A 19877-nucleotide genomic window follows, 5' to 3' on the forward strand; every position below is an offset into this window, starting at 1 on the left:
AATGCTATCAGCTCCCTTGATGTTTTAACAAGACAGTTTTCAAAGAATATCTCAGCTCTTGCACTGGTCCAAAGCAGCTCAAGAGGCTGCTTTCATGAAGCTGATATTTATAAAGTTGGTCCTACTGTAGCAGCATACAGAAGATAAGCAATTGAGTATGCCTGATAATAGAGCTGTATGCTGTGGCAATTCGGTTCCTGCTTCTGTGATAAAGTGCAAATAGATTAGACCTGTGAGGTCCTAGATTAGTGCATAAGAAAGCTAGCCAATGCAAATAAGACTGAAACAGGAACAACTTGTTAGGATTTCTGTAAGCTAGTTGTTAATCAAATAAAACATGGTATATTAAGGCCTTTTAACACACATTTTTGTCATTTAGCCTTATTTAGCTGACAAGCAGATTAGTTTTTATTTGTGACTGATGAGGAATTGAAATGAGAACAGTATTTTATTAATCAAATGAAATAAGTGCATGTTTAGTTTATTTTAGAAGAAAAAAATGTTGTTCTGTAGCTGAGAATTGCTCAGTGTATCTGTTGCGGTTTCCATGGAAGTAAATAGGAGGCATTACTTTCAGAGCAATCTATGTATGAATGCTTTTCTGTGTGAAATTCTGCCAGGTGTTGGTCAGAGAGATTTTACTGTTGGGCTGTATGAATCCCAGAGTCATATAACCTGTAGTTGAATGCATCTCTGTGCGTGAAAGTTGATACTATCAGCTGCATTACACACAGCCTGGCATTTCTCAGTTGGGGCTACAATTTTTTTTATTAAAGAGATTATAGTATATCATCACTGAATTTTTCTTTCTGAGTAAAATAATGCTACTAGATTCAAATGTGACAGTCTTCACTGTTTTCTGTGAAGATTTTCACAGTAACGCTAATTCTCTAAGCAGGTGTTGTCAGCTAGCTGACACTTGTGAATGGAGATCCTCTTGTCAGGGGAATACTAGATACAAAATGAAAACAGCAGTATGATTCCAGCTTTTTGAAAAAACAGGCATAGCCTTTCTGTTATGAACTTGTATTCAGAGACTTCAATCACTTACAAATACAGGAAATATGTTGCTGAGTTGAATTACTTTCCATATCTGTCACATTAGAGATGCTCAGAGCAGTATAGCTATTTAATGAAATTTCTGTACCATGATGCCCTCAACAAATATTTTAAATCTTGATCTGGTGTGATTAACAGATTGAGAAGTCTTCCATTGACTTAATATTGTTAACTTTAATAGTTCTCTGTTTCTGAAGGTTAGTTTTTCTTTTGGTAATAAATGTAAAGAAATTTTATTCTTCCTTTTTTTTAAATGATACCCAACTTTTGTATTTTTCTATTCTTTCCCTTGTTAGGAAAGAATAATAGAGCGTTTGAAGGAGCAAAGGGAGCGAGATGACAGAGAAAGACTTGAAGAAATAGAATCTTATAAAAAAGAAAACAAAGACTTGAAGGAGAAAGTAAATGCTTTGCAAGCTGAGCTGACAGAAAAAGAGGTCAGTCTTTACAGTAAAATCTATGTTCTTCACTGTCATGGTGGTGATAAAAAGTGCATTAGGATTACTCTTGAATCATTTGAAGTACTGAAATTCTGCCACTTCAGTGGTCAGCTTTTGAACTGCTGTTTCCTTATGCTTTCTTCATAGTCCTCACTTTTGTGCATAAAATATTGCTCCAGTTTTTGCATAGATGTATATTACCTTCTGTCCATCTTCCTCTCCATAAGCTTCCGGAAGGCTCAGATATTCCACTGTTGCTCCTGTTTTCTCTTCTCAATCAGATCAATAGACCTCAAAGTAATTGTACCTCCAGAATATAATGTCAGTTAACTTGTATTATGAATGTTTCTGTGTTTCACTGCATGCCAGCTCCTGTGGTTCCGTCGGTTGTACTCTCAAAATGCTGTCTTTGGCTGTAAATGCTTATCTTTGTGTCAACTTTTTTTGGGAAGTGGGGGGAACAGCATCAAAGTGATTACTAAGTTGGCAATAAGTTAGAGTCCTGGTGACTAGGAATTAACTTTTTGCTCTTGGTCATTTTTTCAGTCTAGTTTAATCGATCTCAAAGAACATGCATCTTCATTGGCATCAGCAGGGCTGAAAAGAGACTCCAAACTTAAGTCTTTAGAAATAGCCATAGAACAAAAGAAAGAAGAGTGTAGTAAGTTGGAAGCACAGTTGAAAAAGGTAAGTTCCATCTTCAAAACCAAAATTCAGCTATAATCAGGAAAAAAAACCTGACCATTAAAAGCCACAAAACCTCTCATTTTTAAAAATTAACTTACTCTTCTAGAGTAATTCTGAATCTACACATACTATTTGCTGATGCTTGCATAAAATACATCCTTTTTCTTGAGAGCTTTACCAAAGCCACTAGAAGCCTGCAAAATTATCTTGAATACCTCCATGAGGAAATTCTGAGAATCTGTGGCAAATCAGTGAACTAGGAATAGGATGCTGGAGAGAAAGTAGAAGGGCAGGGAGAAATTATCAGACCAGCAATTTGTATGTGAATGAATTTATATTTCGATCAGAAGTAAATGGAAATGCTTGTCGCATAGGAAATAATTAAAGCAGCATTTTTTAATGAAAAAGTCTGCTTCTAAGATGGATGGGAATTCTAGTTAGGTTTTACTTCTGTATTATTTGGCTTCATCAGTGAATGAGTGTTTGTGATAATTAAGCAAAATAATACAAAGCTTACTTCAGCTATCAGTTCGTTATTCATATTGAGGTAGTGGAAGCAAGCAGTGAAAGGAAAACACACAAATGACGTATTTTATAATGTGGTTTTATTTAAATTTATGCATAAAAAGTATTTTTTGCTTAAATGATTTGCAGGTTTGTTTATGTTGTTTCTACTGTACATTGTTTCTTTGATTTTTTTCTGTGTCATTTGGTAATGTCTGCTCTCAGTGTTCAAATGCCAATGTCATGATGTGTTTGATGGTTTCAGACACTGTTTGCTTTCTGCAACTCATGAGTAAGTGTGGAGCAAACATTAATTCTTGATGTTTCATTTTTTCTAGAAAAGTGATCATTTGTTCTATGAATGTTCCCACTATTTGGATAATATTCTGGTATTTTTTTTACCCAGGTTGAATAGTACCCTGCTCTGTATTTAAGCAGTATTTTGATACAAGATAATAGAAGGGAAAGTTCTTGGAAAGGGTAAAAAAAGAGAATAGAATATAAGCCTGAGAATTCTATTATTTTTGTAATATGGTTTTGAATATATGCAGTTAGGTGCCTGTACAGCATTTTAGTTGTGCAGAGAACAGAGAGAATCTTTTCAAATAAGCGTACGTAAAAGCTTTTAGTTAAACACAACTACTTTATAAGTTGCATAGTTTATAAGTGCTATTGATACCTGAATTACGGTATGGAAATAAGCTGTTTCCATGCATGTCCTATTTTTTATTTATTTTTAGTTAGGAAGTGTATGCTTTTACATGGTACTTCACTATGAAATATACTTTTGTTACAATCTAATACATCTTATTTGTCTGCAATTACTAAAACAACAACTAGTAAAACAAATGAACAAACAAAAAAATCCCAAGGCACAGATCACTTCAAAAGCAAAAGTATTCTGGAATTACCTGAGATTCTAAGTGAGTTTTTCATGGCTGTACATATAAACACATCAGGTGGTCATGGAAAAATAAGCACTTATAAAAGACAGAGTCTAGGATGTCTTTCATATAGAAAGGGAGTATGTTCCTTGTGTATAAATACAAAGGATTATTAAATTAAAGTTGAAAATATAATAGCTTTATTATAACATAAACAGAGCATAAAGCCCCAATGGAAATTCACCCAACGTTTGTAGGAGACCAGGTATTTCCACAATAAAATGTAGTTACAACCTTCTTTGTGGGCATATTTAGTTGAATAGAAACAGTGAATGTTAATGCTGGTAGACTCCAAACAGTAATTTTCAACTCACATTTTCACTAATAAAATACTTTATGTTCAAACCTGTAAATATCTTGTGTTAAAAGTAATTGGTCCCCAGAAATCTACCTTCCTTCACCATGTTTTCACTTTCTAAAAAACTAACTGAAACAAAAAGCTGGGTTATTTTTGCCCATGTCTGACTTAGAGTTGGAGGGAGCATCAGCAAACTTCAGACTGAATTAACCTACATGCCTCACAATTGTGCCTGTTTATGAACATCAAACACTAAGGAAGCAGGGAGCATAGCCTATATCTTCTTTTAGAGTGTCACAAGGTGGTTACTCAGTTTGAGAAATTTGACTGCAGCTTATGATTCCTCTCTCTAATATGATATAGATAAGACATTTTCATAATGTTATTTTAGAATGATCATAGTTAAATTTTGATTTATATGTTGTACCAAGTTGTGTTAATGAGTATGAATATAATGTGCCTAACTGCCAGGATTTACAGTTTTCATGTGTACTAATGGTAATAAATGTTATACCTGAAAGAAAATGTGTACAAGGGACAAATATAAACAAAATTAGATTTTCTGTTTGTTTTTAAAACCTCTTTTTTCTCCTTTTTCCTTTCCATTTTTTTCTGAGAAAAAGATTTTTTTTTGATAATTAGTTTGCTTTTTTTTCATTGAGTCTGATCAAATACAAATAGTTATTTTTTTACTCAACTGAGTTCTTTGCTTTTGAGTAGGAAAAAACTTTTTAAAAACACTGTATTCAAGAGTGGACACATTTGAAGCAATAAATAAGGTGTCCATAATGAGTAATTATTCAAATGACCATGCAGTATTTTGGTGCACAAAATAATGTTTAAAGCCATAGGAATGTGCATTGAACAATTTGTGACAAAGATTAAGGATTGAAATCCGTGAAGTTTAAAAAAAAAATCACAAAATAAAAAGCAGAAGAATGTTCAGTACTTTCTATGCCAACGTTCCTTAGATGACTTCTTGATTTACGTTGCATTGCTATTAGTCAAAGAACAGTGGGAATTAATAGGTAGCTAAGTATTTTACATATGTGTGTGTCCAAATATATATATATAATGTGTATATATATATTTACATATAATCTTATTATCCACTTCAGAATTTCCTCCTTTTGTTTGTCATTACCTTTAATTTAGTTGCTCGCTGACCTATTTGCAGTTGCTTAAGGACTTTTTGCCAATCTGTACTGTTGAAAAGTCATTCTGCATAGAAAATTCAGTCTTGTGTAAAACAGAAGTATAATAAATTTAATAATAAAATTTAATTAATCTTTTATTATTACCATCTTTGAAGCGTTGGTGATAAATCGCAGCTTCAGCCAAAAGCACTTCTCATGATTCATTGCTTGAGAGCAGCACTTAATGTATCATCAAAAGTGGACACCTTTCTTTATTTCATGGATTATTTAACTTGAGAAAGGGAAAGTAACATAAACCTTAAATTTCTTACTACAGCTATTCTTTTTTAGGAGCCAAAGTCAACATTTATGGTTCCCTAGTGCCTCTCACTTTCACCAAGGAATGTTTAGAATCTTAAATTTACAAGTTCTTCTGTGCAAATGCACTGGTTTTGTTGAGCTAATGCTGTTTTCCTGGATCTTTCCTTCTTTTCCTGTCTGTGCTTCACTCCCTTCCAACTTTGCAATGTAGCAAGCTGAACAGTTGTTCAATCAGATGTACAATCCTGTAAGTTCTTTTTAAAGATGTCCTCTGTAACATACAAAGCATGAGGATCCATTACCTTACTGTGTTGTGCTCTTCCTCTGTGAAGCTTTGCAGAATACTTCGATGGTGCTAAATCTGTTATATCTAATTAAACGAGCTTTGTGGACTTCAAGGCCATTTTAAAATATGATATATATCAGAAAAAGATTATGGTATTTCTTAAAAAACCCAAACATCCTAGCCTTTAGGTCCTCAACTTCTCCATTAAAGAAGCATGCCGATAATTTTTATTTTTTTCATTGTTTTTCAATTTCTCCTTTTGAAGTACTTTATTGGATCCTTCAAACTTAAATAACTTCTGAATTACTTAGTTCGTCTTAACTGACTGACTTGAATACTCAAACAATAATATCTAGGAAGTAACTGGTAGTATTTTTAATATCTGTGTGGCTAAATAGTTCATATCAGTTTTACTCATGTAAGACTGTGTACCTTCAGCATATGCAATCAAGAATATAGAAACACTGTATTTAACTCAAAAAATTGCTGAAATATATTGCAGTGAACACAAGCAGCAGTGCTTGAAAAAGCCAAATAATATTGCTCTGTCTTGCTTAGCATTATTATTATTACTAAGGTCTGCTCTAGTTGCTCAGTGTCTGTTCTTTTGACTTGATTTTGTTCCCTTTTCTGTTTGACGAAGAGCAGTAACAAATATTTTCTCTGTAGAGAGCACTTTCAATTTTTTGGCTGGGACAACTAAAGTGAACATCCCAGGATAGGAATAATGATGTAACTGGACTGCAATAGCAATTTACAAGAAGAGTTTAAATAGGAGGCTTATTTGGAATGATCATGTATTTGCGATAGTATATATAGGAGAACTATTATTTTTGTTTGTTAAATGATATGATTATGTGCATTAGGAAACATATTGCCTTCACTGAACTCAGTGGGAATATTGCTATTAATGTTGATGGCCTTGGATTTCAGCTTTGGAGTCTGCTATAGCTAGATTTTGTAGCTTATAACCATGCAATAGCTATGCCATGTCTTATGTATAGGAGTCCCGCAAAATATACCATATTTACTTTACGAGTTATCATCTAACAGTGTTTTGAATCTAGTCATAAATCAACTGTAATTAGTGTAACGCCTGTAACACTCAGCATGCTGCACTGCTGGTCAGACCTTTTCCCTTTGGAGGATAGAACCCTTCCTTTCTGTATCATGGATCACCTCTGTCGTAGTTATGTTCTTGTTCAAATCGCTTGCACTTCCATGCATGTCTTTTTGGACTGAGGTCTATTTTGTGTTAGTTAATCTCTTGATTTGCATAAATACTTTCCAGTTGTTATATCAGTATTTGTTACTCTGCCATATGGAAATTTTGTTACTTCCAAGTCTATTTGTGCGTGGGTATTCCAAAGTCAGCCAGTTTTCATTTCATTTCATTTTTTCCTTTGGCACTAGAGAACAGTTTCAGTGTATCTTTGAAGCTGGTTTCCCTCAACAAGCTTTTCTTGTCTCTCTTCTTGATACTTACGTATATGTAACAGCCTACTTCTAACAATGTAAGTAATAACGACACCTTCCTTAAAAGAGCCCAGTATCTCGAAATGAGGTTGAGACTTTGCTGGAGTCAAATTTTCTTTGAAGTCCACAAGTCCAAGATTTCATCTGTTCTTGTTTTTGAGATGGCATTAATGCCAGTTCCTGAAATTACCTTTTCCTACTGCAATTCATTATGATTCTTATTTTAATAGAATACTTCCTTGCTGCTTTTGTTTTACTGCTCTGTTGCTTAAATGTAACAGAAATATTAGTCACTCAGTCTCTTTTAATCTAGTGATAACATCGTTTTTTAAATGTTGAAGATACAGAAAAGATGCAAATCCTGCCTACTCTATGCTGCATTTACCTGTGTGAACAGGTTGTGGAAAAAAATTGGATGTATGTTTTTAATTTTTTTTTTTGAAAGGTGAACATTTAAAACAACCAGTTAATTTTTGTGGCAAGCTGATTACAATCAAGATATATGATTTGAACTGCAATGAATATAAAATCACATACATAGTCTGGGGTTCTGATGAACTTTCCTCTCAGTAGTAGAGGACTAATTTTTCCATATGCTTCATGAGGGCAATATCAGATCAAAATTTTTATTACTTGTAAAATCTGCTTCAAATTGCTTCAGAAAGACCTGACGTTAAATTAAAAAAACACTCAAATTTTAAGCAGACTAAAAAAAAAGAATTGTTGAAAATAATGACAATAATTATTTTTGGTAAAAAATTTTGAAGGATCTGACAAAGTCATTTCTTGCATGTAAATGGTTTCATTTATTTCTTCAATACTCAGTTGATTTCTGTGTATGCCTGTGTCTGAATATTAAAAATGAAATGTGGTATCTATCTGTCCATTTCTGTTATGCAGGTAATGCATGCATGGATGCACCATAAAATTTTGACATGCTATAAGTAATTCCTGTTACATGTTTGTGACAAACTATTATGGTGTTTCTGTAAGAAGTTTGCTGTTTAAATGCAGAACTGTTTCTTTACTTTTAAAATATTTGATTACTGTACCAATGAGTGAGATTTTTAGTGATGCCTTATTTTTATCAATGTGATAAAAATAATATACAACGCAGCCATAATTTTGACAGACAGAACACCTTAAACTTAGTGTGCTAATTTGAAACTCAGGATTGCCCTTCCTATGCCTAATCTGCACACAGAAGCATTATCAATTACAGACACAGATAAGGAGATCAACTTCTTTGCTGTTGAAAGGTAACGATGATACCCATTACTCTTTCTCATAAAAACAAAAGGTATTCTCCCAAGTGAACAGCCTGGGGAGAAAACTAGGGACAGAAATGGAAAAAGGATAGATATAAGAGAGGAGAACAGCAAAGAGGTGGAGATTTTCTGATGTATGTGATAACTATACATGATTCGGAGTGATCCAAGCCTGTCTCCCACACTTAGAATTCAAAATAGGCAAAGAAATCTGCCCTACTTGGATGGGAGCAGTGTCTTGCATGTAAGTTATGTCTAGGATCTTTATAAGTAACTCTACTGCTTTTTTTTCTGTGAATGCCAGATTGTGTTTTATTCTCTGCTCTTTGTCAGCAACACAGGGGTTTCCTTCAAGGGAAAGGTCCTTTTCAACAATATTTGATGTTCTTACTGTCTAACAAATATGAAATGCTTTAAGCACCAGTGGAAGCAGAAGAATTGAAAGTATTTCTGTGGCTTGATATTTATTTCCTTAGCACTTTATTATACAAGACATAACTGGAGAATATAATTGATATCTTTATCAGGTTTCATTTTAGCTATGAGCTATGCAGTGGACGATTTGTTCAGTACATTTTGGAGCTGCTGTGTGTCAGGAATGTTGTCACAGCTGAACATTTGACACTTCTGCGTTGGTTAAATTATCATGTTTTTGACTAATTTTGTATTTTCATAATCAAAAGTGCGGTGAGGAGACAAAAAGTTATTTAAAAAGAAGTAAAATAGAGAGGCTTTTCTATCTTTTCTGTATTGCTTCTGTCTTGATATAAAGCTTAGCTGGAGGTACATGGGGGAAAAGGTTGCGCTGCTGCTGACAGTTCGTATATGCTGAAGTGAAGAAAGGAAAGGCTAGAGGCAGAAAGGTGGAAGTTCTGCGTGTTTATGAAATGATGCACCCAAGGCCACTGAATAAGAGAATAATACATTGAAGGAAACAGAGTCAGCATAAAATAAGCCAAAGTTCATTATTAAAACAGGAAGACATATGAGGGTAGAAAGGAAGTATTGCTCACATCCAAACAATAAAATTGAGATACTATGTAGTTATTACCTTAAAATGACCTCTATATTAAGAAACTACTGAATCTTCAAATAACTCAGGGCCGAAGCATGTATTGTTATCCCAAACAGAACATTTGAAGAGCAAAGCCAGTAAGTTTCGTAGGATTCTTGTTTCTTCTGTTGACATATTTTGTGACTGAATATTTATTCTGAATAAGAATCTTACAGTGAGATTAAAATGTAAAATCTTTTTCTTATTATCCTCATGCTTAAATGATATGTTACATGCCAAACTCCTAAGTTTATTCCCACTAATTTCATTTCTTTTTTGTTGTTATACTAAAGCCAGACCTGTTCTTTATTTATACAGAAAATTCTAGCCATTGCAAAGGATATGAACCTTCTAATAGCTGTAGTTTATATTAATTCATTCTAAAACATGCATGTTTCATTTTGACCTGCATTTCTTCCATTGCTTGCTTACATTCTCTATTGTCTGAAATTATGAAGATAATTACATCCACATCTTCCCTGAGTAATGATAGTTCGAGGACCTTCAGTTCTTAATCTCCTGAGTTTCTGTAACATTCTCTTATATTAAAAAATGTTATCTGAATTTTCTATGTTTAATGTGCACTGCATTAAACTACTTGTTTTTTCCTTGCCTGCTCTTTCAAGATGCCAATTAGGAATAATGGGAAGCAAGGGGTAGGCTAAGCATTGCAGTGCATTGTTGTCTTTCCATCTGTCTGTGATTATTTCAGCCAAGAGTTTAAAGCACTTGATGCCTGATCATGCTCCCATTGAAGTTTAATTGGGTTTTTGCCTTTAGATTTGATGGGAGTACGACTGGACTCTGCAGTGTTGTTGTATTCATTTTGTTTGTTCTTGTCTGTGAAACTGCCACCCATCCATGCATGTGTTTGCCAGGTTTGTGCCATTTTCACCAATGAGCTTGTTCTTCTGATGTTTCAGGTTAAGTATTAATGATGAGGAAAGGAAAAAGGATTATTGGGTAAAATGTCAGATAAAAGAAACTTTTTAGTTTATTGATTTGTCTTTTTTAGACAGCACCACATAGAATAAATGTTATCCTTTTAGATTCTACTATATATCAAACTATATTTGAAACATCTGGCGACATAGATTACAATATGTACATGTATCTCTGTACATACACATGGACAAAGTGTATATGTGTGGAGAAAGAGATTGTCTACACATTTGAAAGATTTAAAAAAACTTAAAGTGATTTAAATCATTTACAAGGTGATTTTTTTTTAATTAAAAAACCCAACCCTCAATATATGGTCATGTCAATCTGTAAAACACCCAAACATTCTGCTTAATAACTAACCTCCCCTTTCAGGTTGAAGCTCTGTTAAGATAGAATTTAAAAGTAATTATAGACTGCAAAGATCCTTGAATTCCTTTTTATAAAGCTTGTGTAAAAAAATGTTATCTGACAGAGATATCCATAATCCTTTTAAATGAAAATCTGAACTCCAAGGATGAAATGAAAACTCTTACAGCTACTAAAATTATTGTCATCCTTTTATTTTATTTTATTTTTTTTAATATTGATTCTGAAGGCTCATGAGGCTGAAGAGGAGGCACGGATGAATCCAGAATTTGCAGATAGAATGAAACAGCTTGACAAGGAGGCATCATACTACAGAGAAGAATGTGGCAAAGCTCAGGCTGAGGTTGACAGACTTCTAGAAATTCTCAAGGAAGTAGAGAATGAGAAGAATGACAAAGATAAGAAAATTGCCGAGCTAGAAAGGTAATTCTTGTATTATTTGTCTAACACTGAGTGGCATTTTTATTTACTTGATCTTCATTGTAGATCAGAGAAGTTGATGGTAGAACGTGGGTTTTTTTTTTAATAACGGAATTTTGTGATATCTTGTAAAACTGTATCAGAAATGAAAAACATTGATACTTGAGAATCACATCTGTCTGCTCAGTTCGTAATGATTTAAAGTTGTCACATTTTGTCGTCTTCATAAAAGGGACGTACATAGGAAATTTACAGTGACAAACCTCCTGGAAAACCATGTTAGGGGAAAAGCCTTGTCTTTCTAGTAATGGGTAAATCAAAGCTATCTGCACAAATGTTTCTTCAGGGTGAAAAGAATTGCTAGTTCTCAGACTAGTGAAAAGCATTGGTAAGTATTTCTGCTCCTGGCTGTAGTCCTTTCTTAGTTGGTTCCCTGGTTGTTTTTTATTTTTCAGATGAATATTTTCTGTTGTTGACCAGGCAGGTTTTTTATTATTTTTTTTATTTCTGAGATAGCTTATATGGTCTTTCCTTAGTGATAATAGAGTTCAATTTGTCTTGCACCTTTTGCAATCAGATAACTATCAGAAGCTTCTCCCATAATCTGCAGGTTATTTGATTGACAAGAAATTTATGTGTTTCTGATTTCTTATTCCTTTTCTGTACTCTTAGACACTGTTAGGTAAATGAAAGAAGGATTTGCATATTTTCAAGCATTTTAACTGCTTTTGACCAAACGTGATTAAATAGGAAAAAAAAAAGGCTTCTTGGAGGAAATAGGAGACTTAAGGGATCTCATATTTACTCATATGTACTGAATCATTGAATATTAAAGTGGCAGTTGAAATTAATAGTAAGCATAATGAAGCAATGAAATTTATGATCCAATTTTTTTTTAGTAAATATTATGTTAAATATTTTATGTAAAAAAAGAGATAAAGAATCCATTTTAATTCGTTTTCCAAGTCAATTCTTTTTTTTTTTGCTTTTATCTGAATTAAATTAACTGGTTGGTTGGTACAGCAAGCCTAGCAAACTGACAGCAATATAGAGGCATAATAGGGAAGTAGTTTTAGACAATTTGCAGTAATCAGGCTCACTTGAGTTTCTCTACATTTTAAGTTCTGTTCCCTCTCTCTTCCTCATTTTTGATAAATACTGGCCAAAGATCTAAATCTGTACATAGCTATGTCACCTGTTGGCATCCCTGGAAAGGGAACTTTGCTCAAATTCCCATTCTAGGGGTTACACAAAGTGTAAATTACAGTAACATTTTATGAAGTGCTACTATTTTTTTTTGCTTGTAATGACTACATTTTTGGCTTATTATTGAAGGGAAGATGTGGAGCCAAAGCTCACTTTACTCCCTTTATGGGATTAGGGTATTGTGAATTGACTGCCACTTTAACAGAAGCATATTTAAAAATGTTAATTCTTCCTTGTCCTGCAGTTTTTTAATTCATATAATTCTGTGTTGCTATTTTCTCTCCCTACTATTTCCCCTTCTCTTTCTTCATTCTTAGAAGCAGTTTATCTTCAATGCTTCTCCTAATTTCATGTGCAAGGCTTGTCTGTTTTTTTTGTAGGAAAATGAATGTTCTTTTATGACATATTTATTGATTTATAGCTTGCTGGGATCCATGTTCACTGCTATGCCAGTCTTCATGTTTCAAGATAACTGCAACATCAGTACTTGATATATATAAACATGAACTCTGAACAGCACTATAATCTAGAGTATTTCAAATGATATCTTCACAATATTTGATGTATCCACCCATAAATTCATTAGCATTATGTAGTGTTCTTATATATATATTCAGTCCATCTGAAAAACAGACATATTGTGATAATGTCATGAAAGTATGGTCACGATTTACTTTTAAACAGAAAAGTTGAACATATATTAGAGTGTCAAATACTCAAAGGCAGAAATATCTCCTTCAATGTGTGGGGAATTAAATTTATAATGCTATTTTGACAGGTGAATGTTATGAATAATATTGAGCATTTTATCCACGTGGTAGTTCTCCTGGTTTTAACATGAATTTCTTCTTCAGAAGCTACCATGCTTCTAAGTTGCATCCCTTAATATTCATGATTTATGCTATTCCTGAGGCATACAACAAGCTTGTTGGTCTGTTTCTACTACATATATATAAACATATTTTTGTGTTTTCATAACTTATCATTACTACATGGGAGAGCCACTTGCTCTATCAGTAACTGCTTCCTTCATATCTTCTATTGCGTGTTTCATGATTTATTTATATTAAGACTAGATTAAAACAAAATGCAATATATCATGGCTTAATATACTTCGAGTAAATTTAGCATGATATCTTTCTTTGGTTTCCTTTATCCAAGAAATGTGATATTTTTTTTGCATAGTGTAAACAAAACTGAGCAAGATAGTGTTCAGCTTAAATTTTAATGTAAAGGGCCTGGCCAAAAGGAGATAACTGCAGCTGAAAAGGAACTGTCAGGATGGAAGGTGTGTATTGCTTAATGCTTTCATTAACAGCGTTAGAACAAAAGGTATTATTTATGAAGAGTGGAGTTTAAATGAGGAAATGAATTTAAGTGATGTATAATAGTATGATGTGCACCATGGAAGTTAAGACCAGTAAAACTGTTCACTGTACTGTAAGGATAATTCTTGATACAGTTTAGGAAGAGAAAGATTGAATAGATTTGCTTCTAGCAGTGTTGTCATGAGCCATCTAAATAATGAAGCAGACATCTAAGCAATGAGGTGTAAATCCTGGTATGTCAGAGTAAATGTTTGCGATAATGAAAGGAAAGTATTAATGTCATCTAGCACTATCAAGACCCCATATGAAAGAATACCTCTCATCAGTCACATTCCAGAAGGTTGAATTCAGACTGGAAACAGGTGCAGTTGAGGACTCGGGGAGAGTTAGGTGAATGGAGTGCTCATGTCACAGGAGGAGTCTAAACTGAGATTGGTTTGTTTCTCTAGAAAAACAACAGCTCAGTAAAGATGTCTGTTCTCTGCAAATATATGAAGGGGTAAAAACCGCAGTGCAAGAGGAATGATTTAAGTAAAAGAAAAATGTTGACATAAAATTCAATGGAAATAAAGTATTTATTTCCATTTATAAGTTTAGAATTGAAAGAGAAAGAAGGGAAAAAAACATTGTCATTCTCAGAGGAAAGAAGGCACCTTTTAAGGTGCAACTCGGTACATTTATGAATCGGATTATAATACATGGCTGCCTGTTACTGCACACATGATTTCAGTCCTCAGAACCAGGTTATTTACGATAGTCTCATGCTCTTACAGAAGTAACATGCTGTTAGCAGCCTGTGTGCATGACATTTCTGTGTTAACTTTACCTTATTTAACATTCTACAGATATCTATGCAAAAACACTACTTAAAATAAATGTGATTTCTTAGGTGATGAGAACAATAACTAAGTGCTCTCAGAATACAAGAAATGTAGGTATGTCCTCTGGGCCAGCACTGTACCCTTTGTATTAAATCAGAAGGACTGGGAAAAAACAAAACAGTGCTATACATGGCACATGAATGAAAAGCAACTGAAGAGGCTGCTCTTGCTCATGGAACGTGATGCTGTAAACAACATTCCAGGCTGTTCTCTGGACTCTATTTTAAAGAGCATCACATAGGATGGAAAATTCTGTGTAGAGAAATAGTGTATTTGGAAGGAAAGAACTAGATTACAATTACAATTAAGGATTACTTTCTCAAGCAGGATCATATTTAAACATCCCTTGCTGACAATTGCTTTGTGCGCTCTTACCAGAAAGGCCAGACTACCTTTCAAAACAGCAACACAGTGCAGGATGGCAGTGGTCTTTTAGTTTTAGTCATCCTTGGGAACAAAGAAAGACGTTGGGCAGCCATCGTCCCAGATCATTTTTAGGTACTGCACTTTGTGAACTCAATAACATTTTTGAACAAGCTGCCAGATTGTTTCATTGTTCTGCCTTTTATGAGTAGGTGTGATGATTGTATGTCATCGAACCCACTGTTGGCTCAAAAAAGGCTCCGTGGTAGGAGGTGAAATGTTTGTGTTGTCAGCAAACATTACCCATGAACGGCTAATTTGTTTGCTACACGTTGAGGTGTGTATACAGTGGGGTGGTTACAAATATGAGTTGTGTTCCATAGTCCACAAATGACAAGGTGCCATTTACTTTTTGTATCTGCTGTGTTGAGTATAAAGCAAGCATATGCTGTACAGAAAATTTATTTTACCTTTTGCTTTCCTTTTCCTTTCCTTTTTTTTTTTTGTTTTTTTTTTTCCTTTTAAAAAATACCTGCTAATATAACATCATCTTGTTATATTTTAAAAGAACTAATGTGTTCTTCCCTGTATTCTCTTTTGCTGTCTCTCTCCTTATCTGTTTTTCTCCAAACTGCTGCTTTCCTCCCTACTCCAACCAGCTTGACTTCCAGGTCAGTATTTTCTGCTCTCCTATTTAATTGCTCCTTCCACACCCAAGGTTTTCATTGATGCTCAATTTATTTGATCATTTTGATTCCACATTAATAACTTCTGTTCAAACTTCTTTTACTTTTGTTTTTCATGCTTGGCACTATTATGAAGTTTTTGGTCATTCCATATTTAGATCAGAAACTTCACAGTAAATGAGTGTTTGTCAAAAGCTTGTAAGAAGAAAATATTAACAACATATTACATTCATATGTTGTGTAAAGAGTTTTTCTTCCACTTTCATTATTTTTATTTAGGAGTTCAACACTGAGAGTAACTTTTGATAGGTAACTCAAGAAATTATTGAGCAATAATAGTACTGTACAGAGAGATTTATGCTCACAATTAGAGACATATTACTGTCACCACTTAAACTATTACTTGCAAACATCATATGAGAGCTTGGAGTGGTTTGGCTGCTGATTCAGAAAAGTTTAGCTATTTGTTCTGCCAGGATTCTGGATGAGTGGATAACTGCAAGGGAGGTATCTGTGTATATTTTGTTTACTCGTTTTATATATAGCACGTTCTTGTCAGATACAAGCTTTATTTTCTTCAATATTTTAGATTAGTTTTGGTAGCATTTGTGCTTCTGCAGTGTTTTTGAGGAACGTTTAAAGAATTTGGTAATGTTCTCATGTCTTGAACAGGTCTTCTTCTCCTGTGGAATATTTCTTTAGAGTTCAGTCGTGTCTGTTCACTGCTCCTTTCTTCCCCACACATTATGCAGAGTTCTGCCACAGTACAGTGCACTTCTGAGATGTTGCTCACTAGTGACTGCAAGACCTGTCTTGAGACCTGAGATCTGATCTATTAAAATGGAACATTTTTGTTAATATCAAAATGCAATTATATTTATTCTTCAATTAGAGAGAAGATAAATATTGTTTAAGGTACTTCTGTGACTATTTATTTCTACCAGACAGAGTTTTTGGTTCTGCATAGCCAACCATACCCTCTTCTTGTGCTTTTGGAGGCAAAATAGTTGTCACACTGAAGCAGTGTAATAATACTCAGAGTATTAAAAACACTTAAAACCAGGCTTCAAACATTTGAAATAATGAGTGTGTCAAACAGCAAATCAGAGGCTGAACATACATTTTTTATTTTTATTTTCTTAGCTGCAGTGTAAAGAATGAAAAGGTTTTTTGCTGTTATAGTACTTAGCATAGGTTCTGAACAATAAATGTTAATCTTCTGATTTTTTTATTAATATCAAAATATGACACAGCTAAGGTATAGATAAATTTTGTCTCCTGTACTGAAGTTGTTTTCCTTAACCTCAAAACAAACCTGGTTTTCAATCATTTCTGAGGCAGAATGTGTTTACTTTTTCATAAATCAATTGGATTAGAGTATATAAATAACGGTGTATGCTCCAAGGCCTTCCAGGCAGACTTCAGGTACTAAAGTTTTGCATTTGGAGATGCAATTCCAAGTATTGTGTTGCCAGGCAGCACAGTTGGCTGGAATTATGGCAAATCTCCATAATGTCTTTATAATGTGTTTAGTTCTGAAGTTTACAGGCCTTTTATAGGAACACATACCTTTTGCATCATTTTACATTCATACAGCAGTAGAGCTCAATGATGTGGACAGTTTTGGTACCTTGATCCCAAAACGAAGTATGGTTCATGTTTCCCAATTCAGATACATAAGAGAAGTTTCTGATGCCTTTGAACCACATGGCAAACGATGGCTCATAATTAAAATACTGACAAGGTCATTTTCCATGGTGTGCTTTTGTGCACATTGCAATAACAACTTACCTTTTAGCTGGAAAGTTCTGCTTCTGAAATTTGGGTCCTGTTTATTGCCATATTGAATCGGATGAACACTTTATTGTCCATCTACTACAGTCACATTTTAACATGGTTGAATAAAATTTATTGCGCCTAAATTATAAAAATACTGAAACATTTTATTTTCAGCATCTTTATTTCTGCCAGGAAGTAATTAGATGTATTTACTCTGGATCTGGCTATGATGAAGTTATTGTCTGAATGTGACTATTATGGCACTTCTGTTAGAACGTATTTAAAACTTTCCCTCTGTCTAGGAAGACTTTCAGTAGCTTAAAGAAAGTTATGCTATGTAACTGTCATTACTCACCAGAATTCAGTGATTAGTATGCAGTAACATTTGTTTAGCATTTGGAGGTGCAGTTTTTGTTATGTTTTATTGACTTAAAATATCAGCTAACCTTGCTGAAGCAAATTCTGCCAATTTCCATATCTGTTGTCCTACATATTTGATAGTGTATGATTAAGGTTTACTTTAGTAGTGCAGTGAAGTCTTAAATAGTTGCAGCTTGTAACACTGTTTAGGTCAAAACTTAAATAACAGATCTATTAATTTCTCTAATTTCTTGTAATCAATATATTATTAACTCATTTTTTTCATGGTTAGAAAGATTAGAAAAATGTTGTAGCTCTTTATAACATGATAAGCTATTGATATCACTGGCAAACAAGAAGATCAAATACACTGACATTAAAATAATGTATTTTCTATATAAAAATCGACGTATACTATAAGAAAAACTGACCAAAATAAAATAAATCAATACAGTAACTTCTGTTTTTCATTTAGTTTACAGCAAGTTACGTACTCCTCACACTTTTATGCCTGTAGATAAACAGGAGATGGTATTGTGCTGGAAATTTTCCCACCAGCCTCTAATGTTGGCCTTCCTAATCCTTCTGTGGAAGACTAAAGCTCCAGGAGATGTGCAAGGCAAGGTTTAACCGAGTTTTAAATTTAACTTACGAGCCTTCCACGGTTTTGTCAAATGTCAGTTTGATGGTTCCAAGGGCAGAGCAATATGTTGTTCACAGATAATTTCCCTGGAGAAATTGAGATAGTGTACTAATGAAAACTGAGACAATCTGTGATATATACAGTACTCTTCTGAGAGACTAGTTATTCTGAGTGAGAAACATAGTTGTTATGATGGAAACTGGCAGACTGATGTTATGGCTTTTTGTTTTGCTCTGTTTGTTTCACACACAGAATCAACCTTTTTCATACTGTTTGTATTTTGACATTTAAATGGATTGAAAGGCATTAAAATTTGATATTTGTTTATTATTATATGTTCTTGAATTTCTGTATGTTTGCATTTCATTTTATTTAAGAAATACTAAAGTGGAACTTTCCATGTAATTGGAGTTCCTTCTTTTAAAAGAACAGAATAAATGGTAATATGCTATGAAATAAGATTAGTTAATAGAGTTGAAGAAAGTTCATAAAGATAAAGATTAAAGAGATAAAAATGGGTCATGATGACAATGCATTGTTGCTCATTTTTATCCCACTCACTTCTGAACCTCCTCAGTTCTTTACTGCGCCCTTCCAGTGTGCTGAAGGAATGCAGAAGTTAACATAATTTCTGGGACAAATTGAAGTGGATTATTTAAATATGGAAGTATATTTTGTAATTTCTAAGTAATGTGCTTTATATTTTTTTCTTAATTTGGCATATTAATATTCCTTGGAACGAAATTTTGGCAGATATGAGCAGAAAAGAGCTCTACATCTCTGAAGGAAAAATAGTCACTCTGGATTGTGTTGGGCAGGACAATAGAGTTCCTTGTTGGAAAAGTAAGAACATGAGTAACTACTACATTTTCATTATTACCAATTTCAAGACAGGTCCTTCTTATAATTCCCTACTTAACACTAGTTTTTTCAAGGAGGAAGATCCTGCAGGTATTTATTTACTTTTTGAATAAAGCAGCCACGCCACTGCCTTGGGGAGCTCAGTGGCTGCCTGGGTACAATGCTGTAAGGATTCCACGTGTGGAATGGAGGGATGTGATATATGTGAAGAATCATTGTGAGATAATACAACTTACCCTCAAAAAGCTGTGACTGAAAAGAGACAGGGGAGCTAAATTTAGGAACAGGGCTGTTAATGGAGCCTCCTCTTCTAGTTGCATTGTTTGCTTCCGTAATGTAAGAGCAGGGTTAATAGACAATGCGATTATGACCGGATAGAAATGCTATTTGGAGTTACAACAAGGAGAAGTTAGTAAGTCAAAACAAGTAGTCATATAGCAGAATTCTGAAGACTTTACTGCAAAAGCACAGAAATTTGGGATGATAATGTCTGAATGGACCCTGATTGCTGCTGGGTTGAGCCAAGAGTTGCAGTGGAAAGATTTGATTTAGAAGGAAATGGCAGA

At 33.9% G+C, this 19877-nt stretch overlaps 1 protein-coding gene across 1 annotated transcript in view; it reads left to right on the top strand.

Moving 5' to 3' along the window:
- Nucleotides 1-19877, top strand: part of ERC2 (ELKS/RAB6-interacting/CAST family member 2) — a 413335-nt gene that overhangs the window by 150699 nt on the left and 242759 nt on the right. The window contains exons 9-13 of the mRNA XM_065749769.1: nucleotides 1356-1496; nucleotides 2046-2186; nucleotides 5601-5636; nucleotides 10100-10129; nucleotides 11014-11207. Coding sequence (XP_065605841.1) covers nucleotides 1356-1496; nucleotides 2046-2186; nucleotides 5601-5636; nucleotides 10100-10129; nucleotides 11014-11207 — 542 coding nt within the window. The remainder of the gene's footprint in view (nucleotides 1-1355; nucleotides 1497-2045; nucleotides 2187-5600; nucleotides 5637-10099; nucleotides 10130-11013; nucleotides 11208-19877) is intronic.

The sequence above is a fragment of the Cyrtonyx montezumae genome, unplaced genomic scaffold, assembly GCF_038088225.1.
Source record: "Cyrtonyx montezumae isolate F1298 unplaced genomic scaffold, pur_monq_1.0 scaffold_6, whole genome shotgun sequence".
In the NCBI taxonomy this organism is placed as follows: Eukaryota; Metazoa; Chordata; class Aves; order Galliformes; family Odontophoridae; genus Cyrtonyx; species Cyrtonyx montezumae.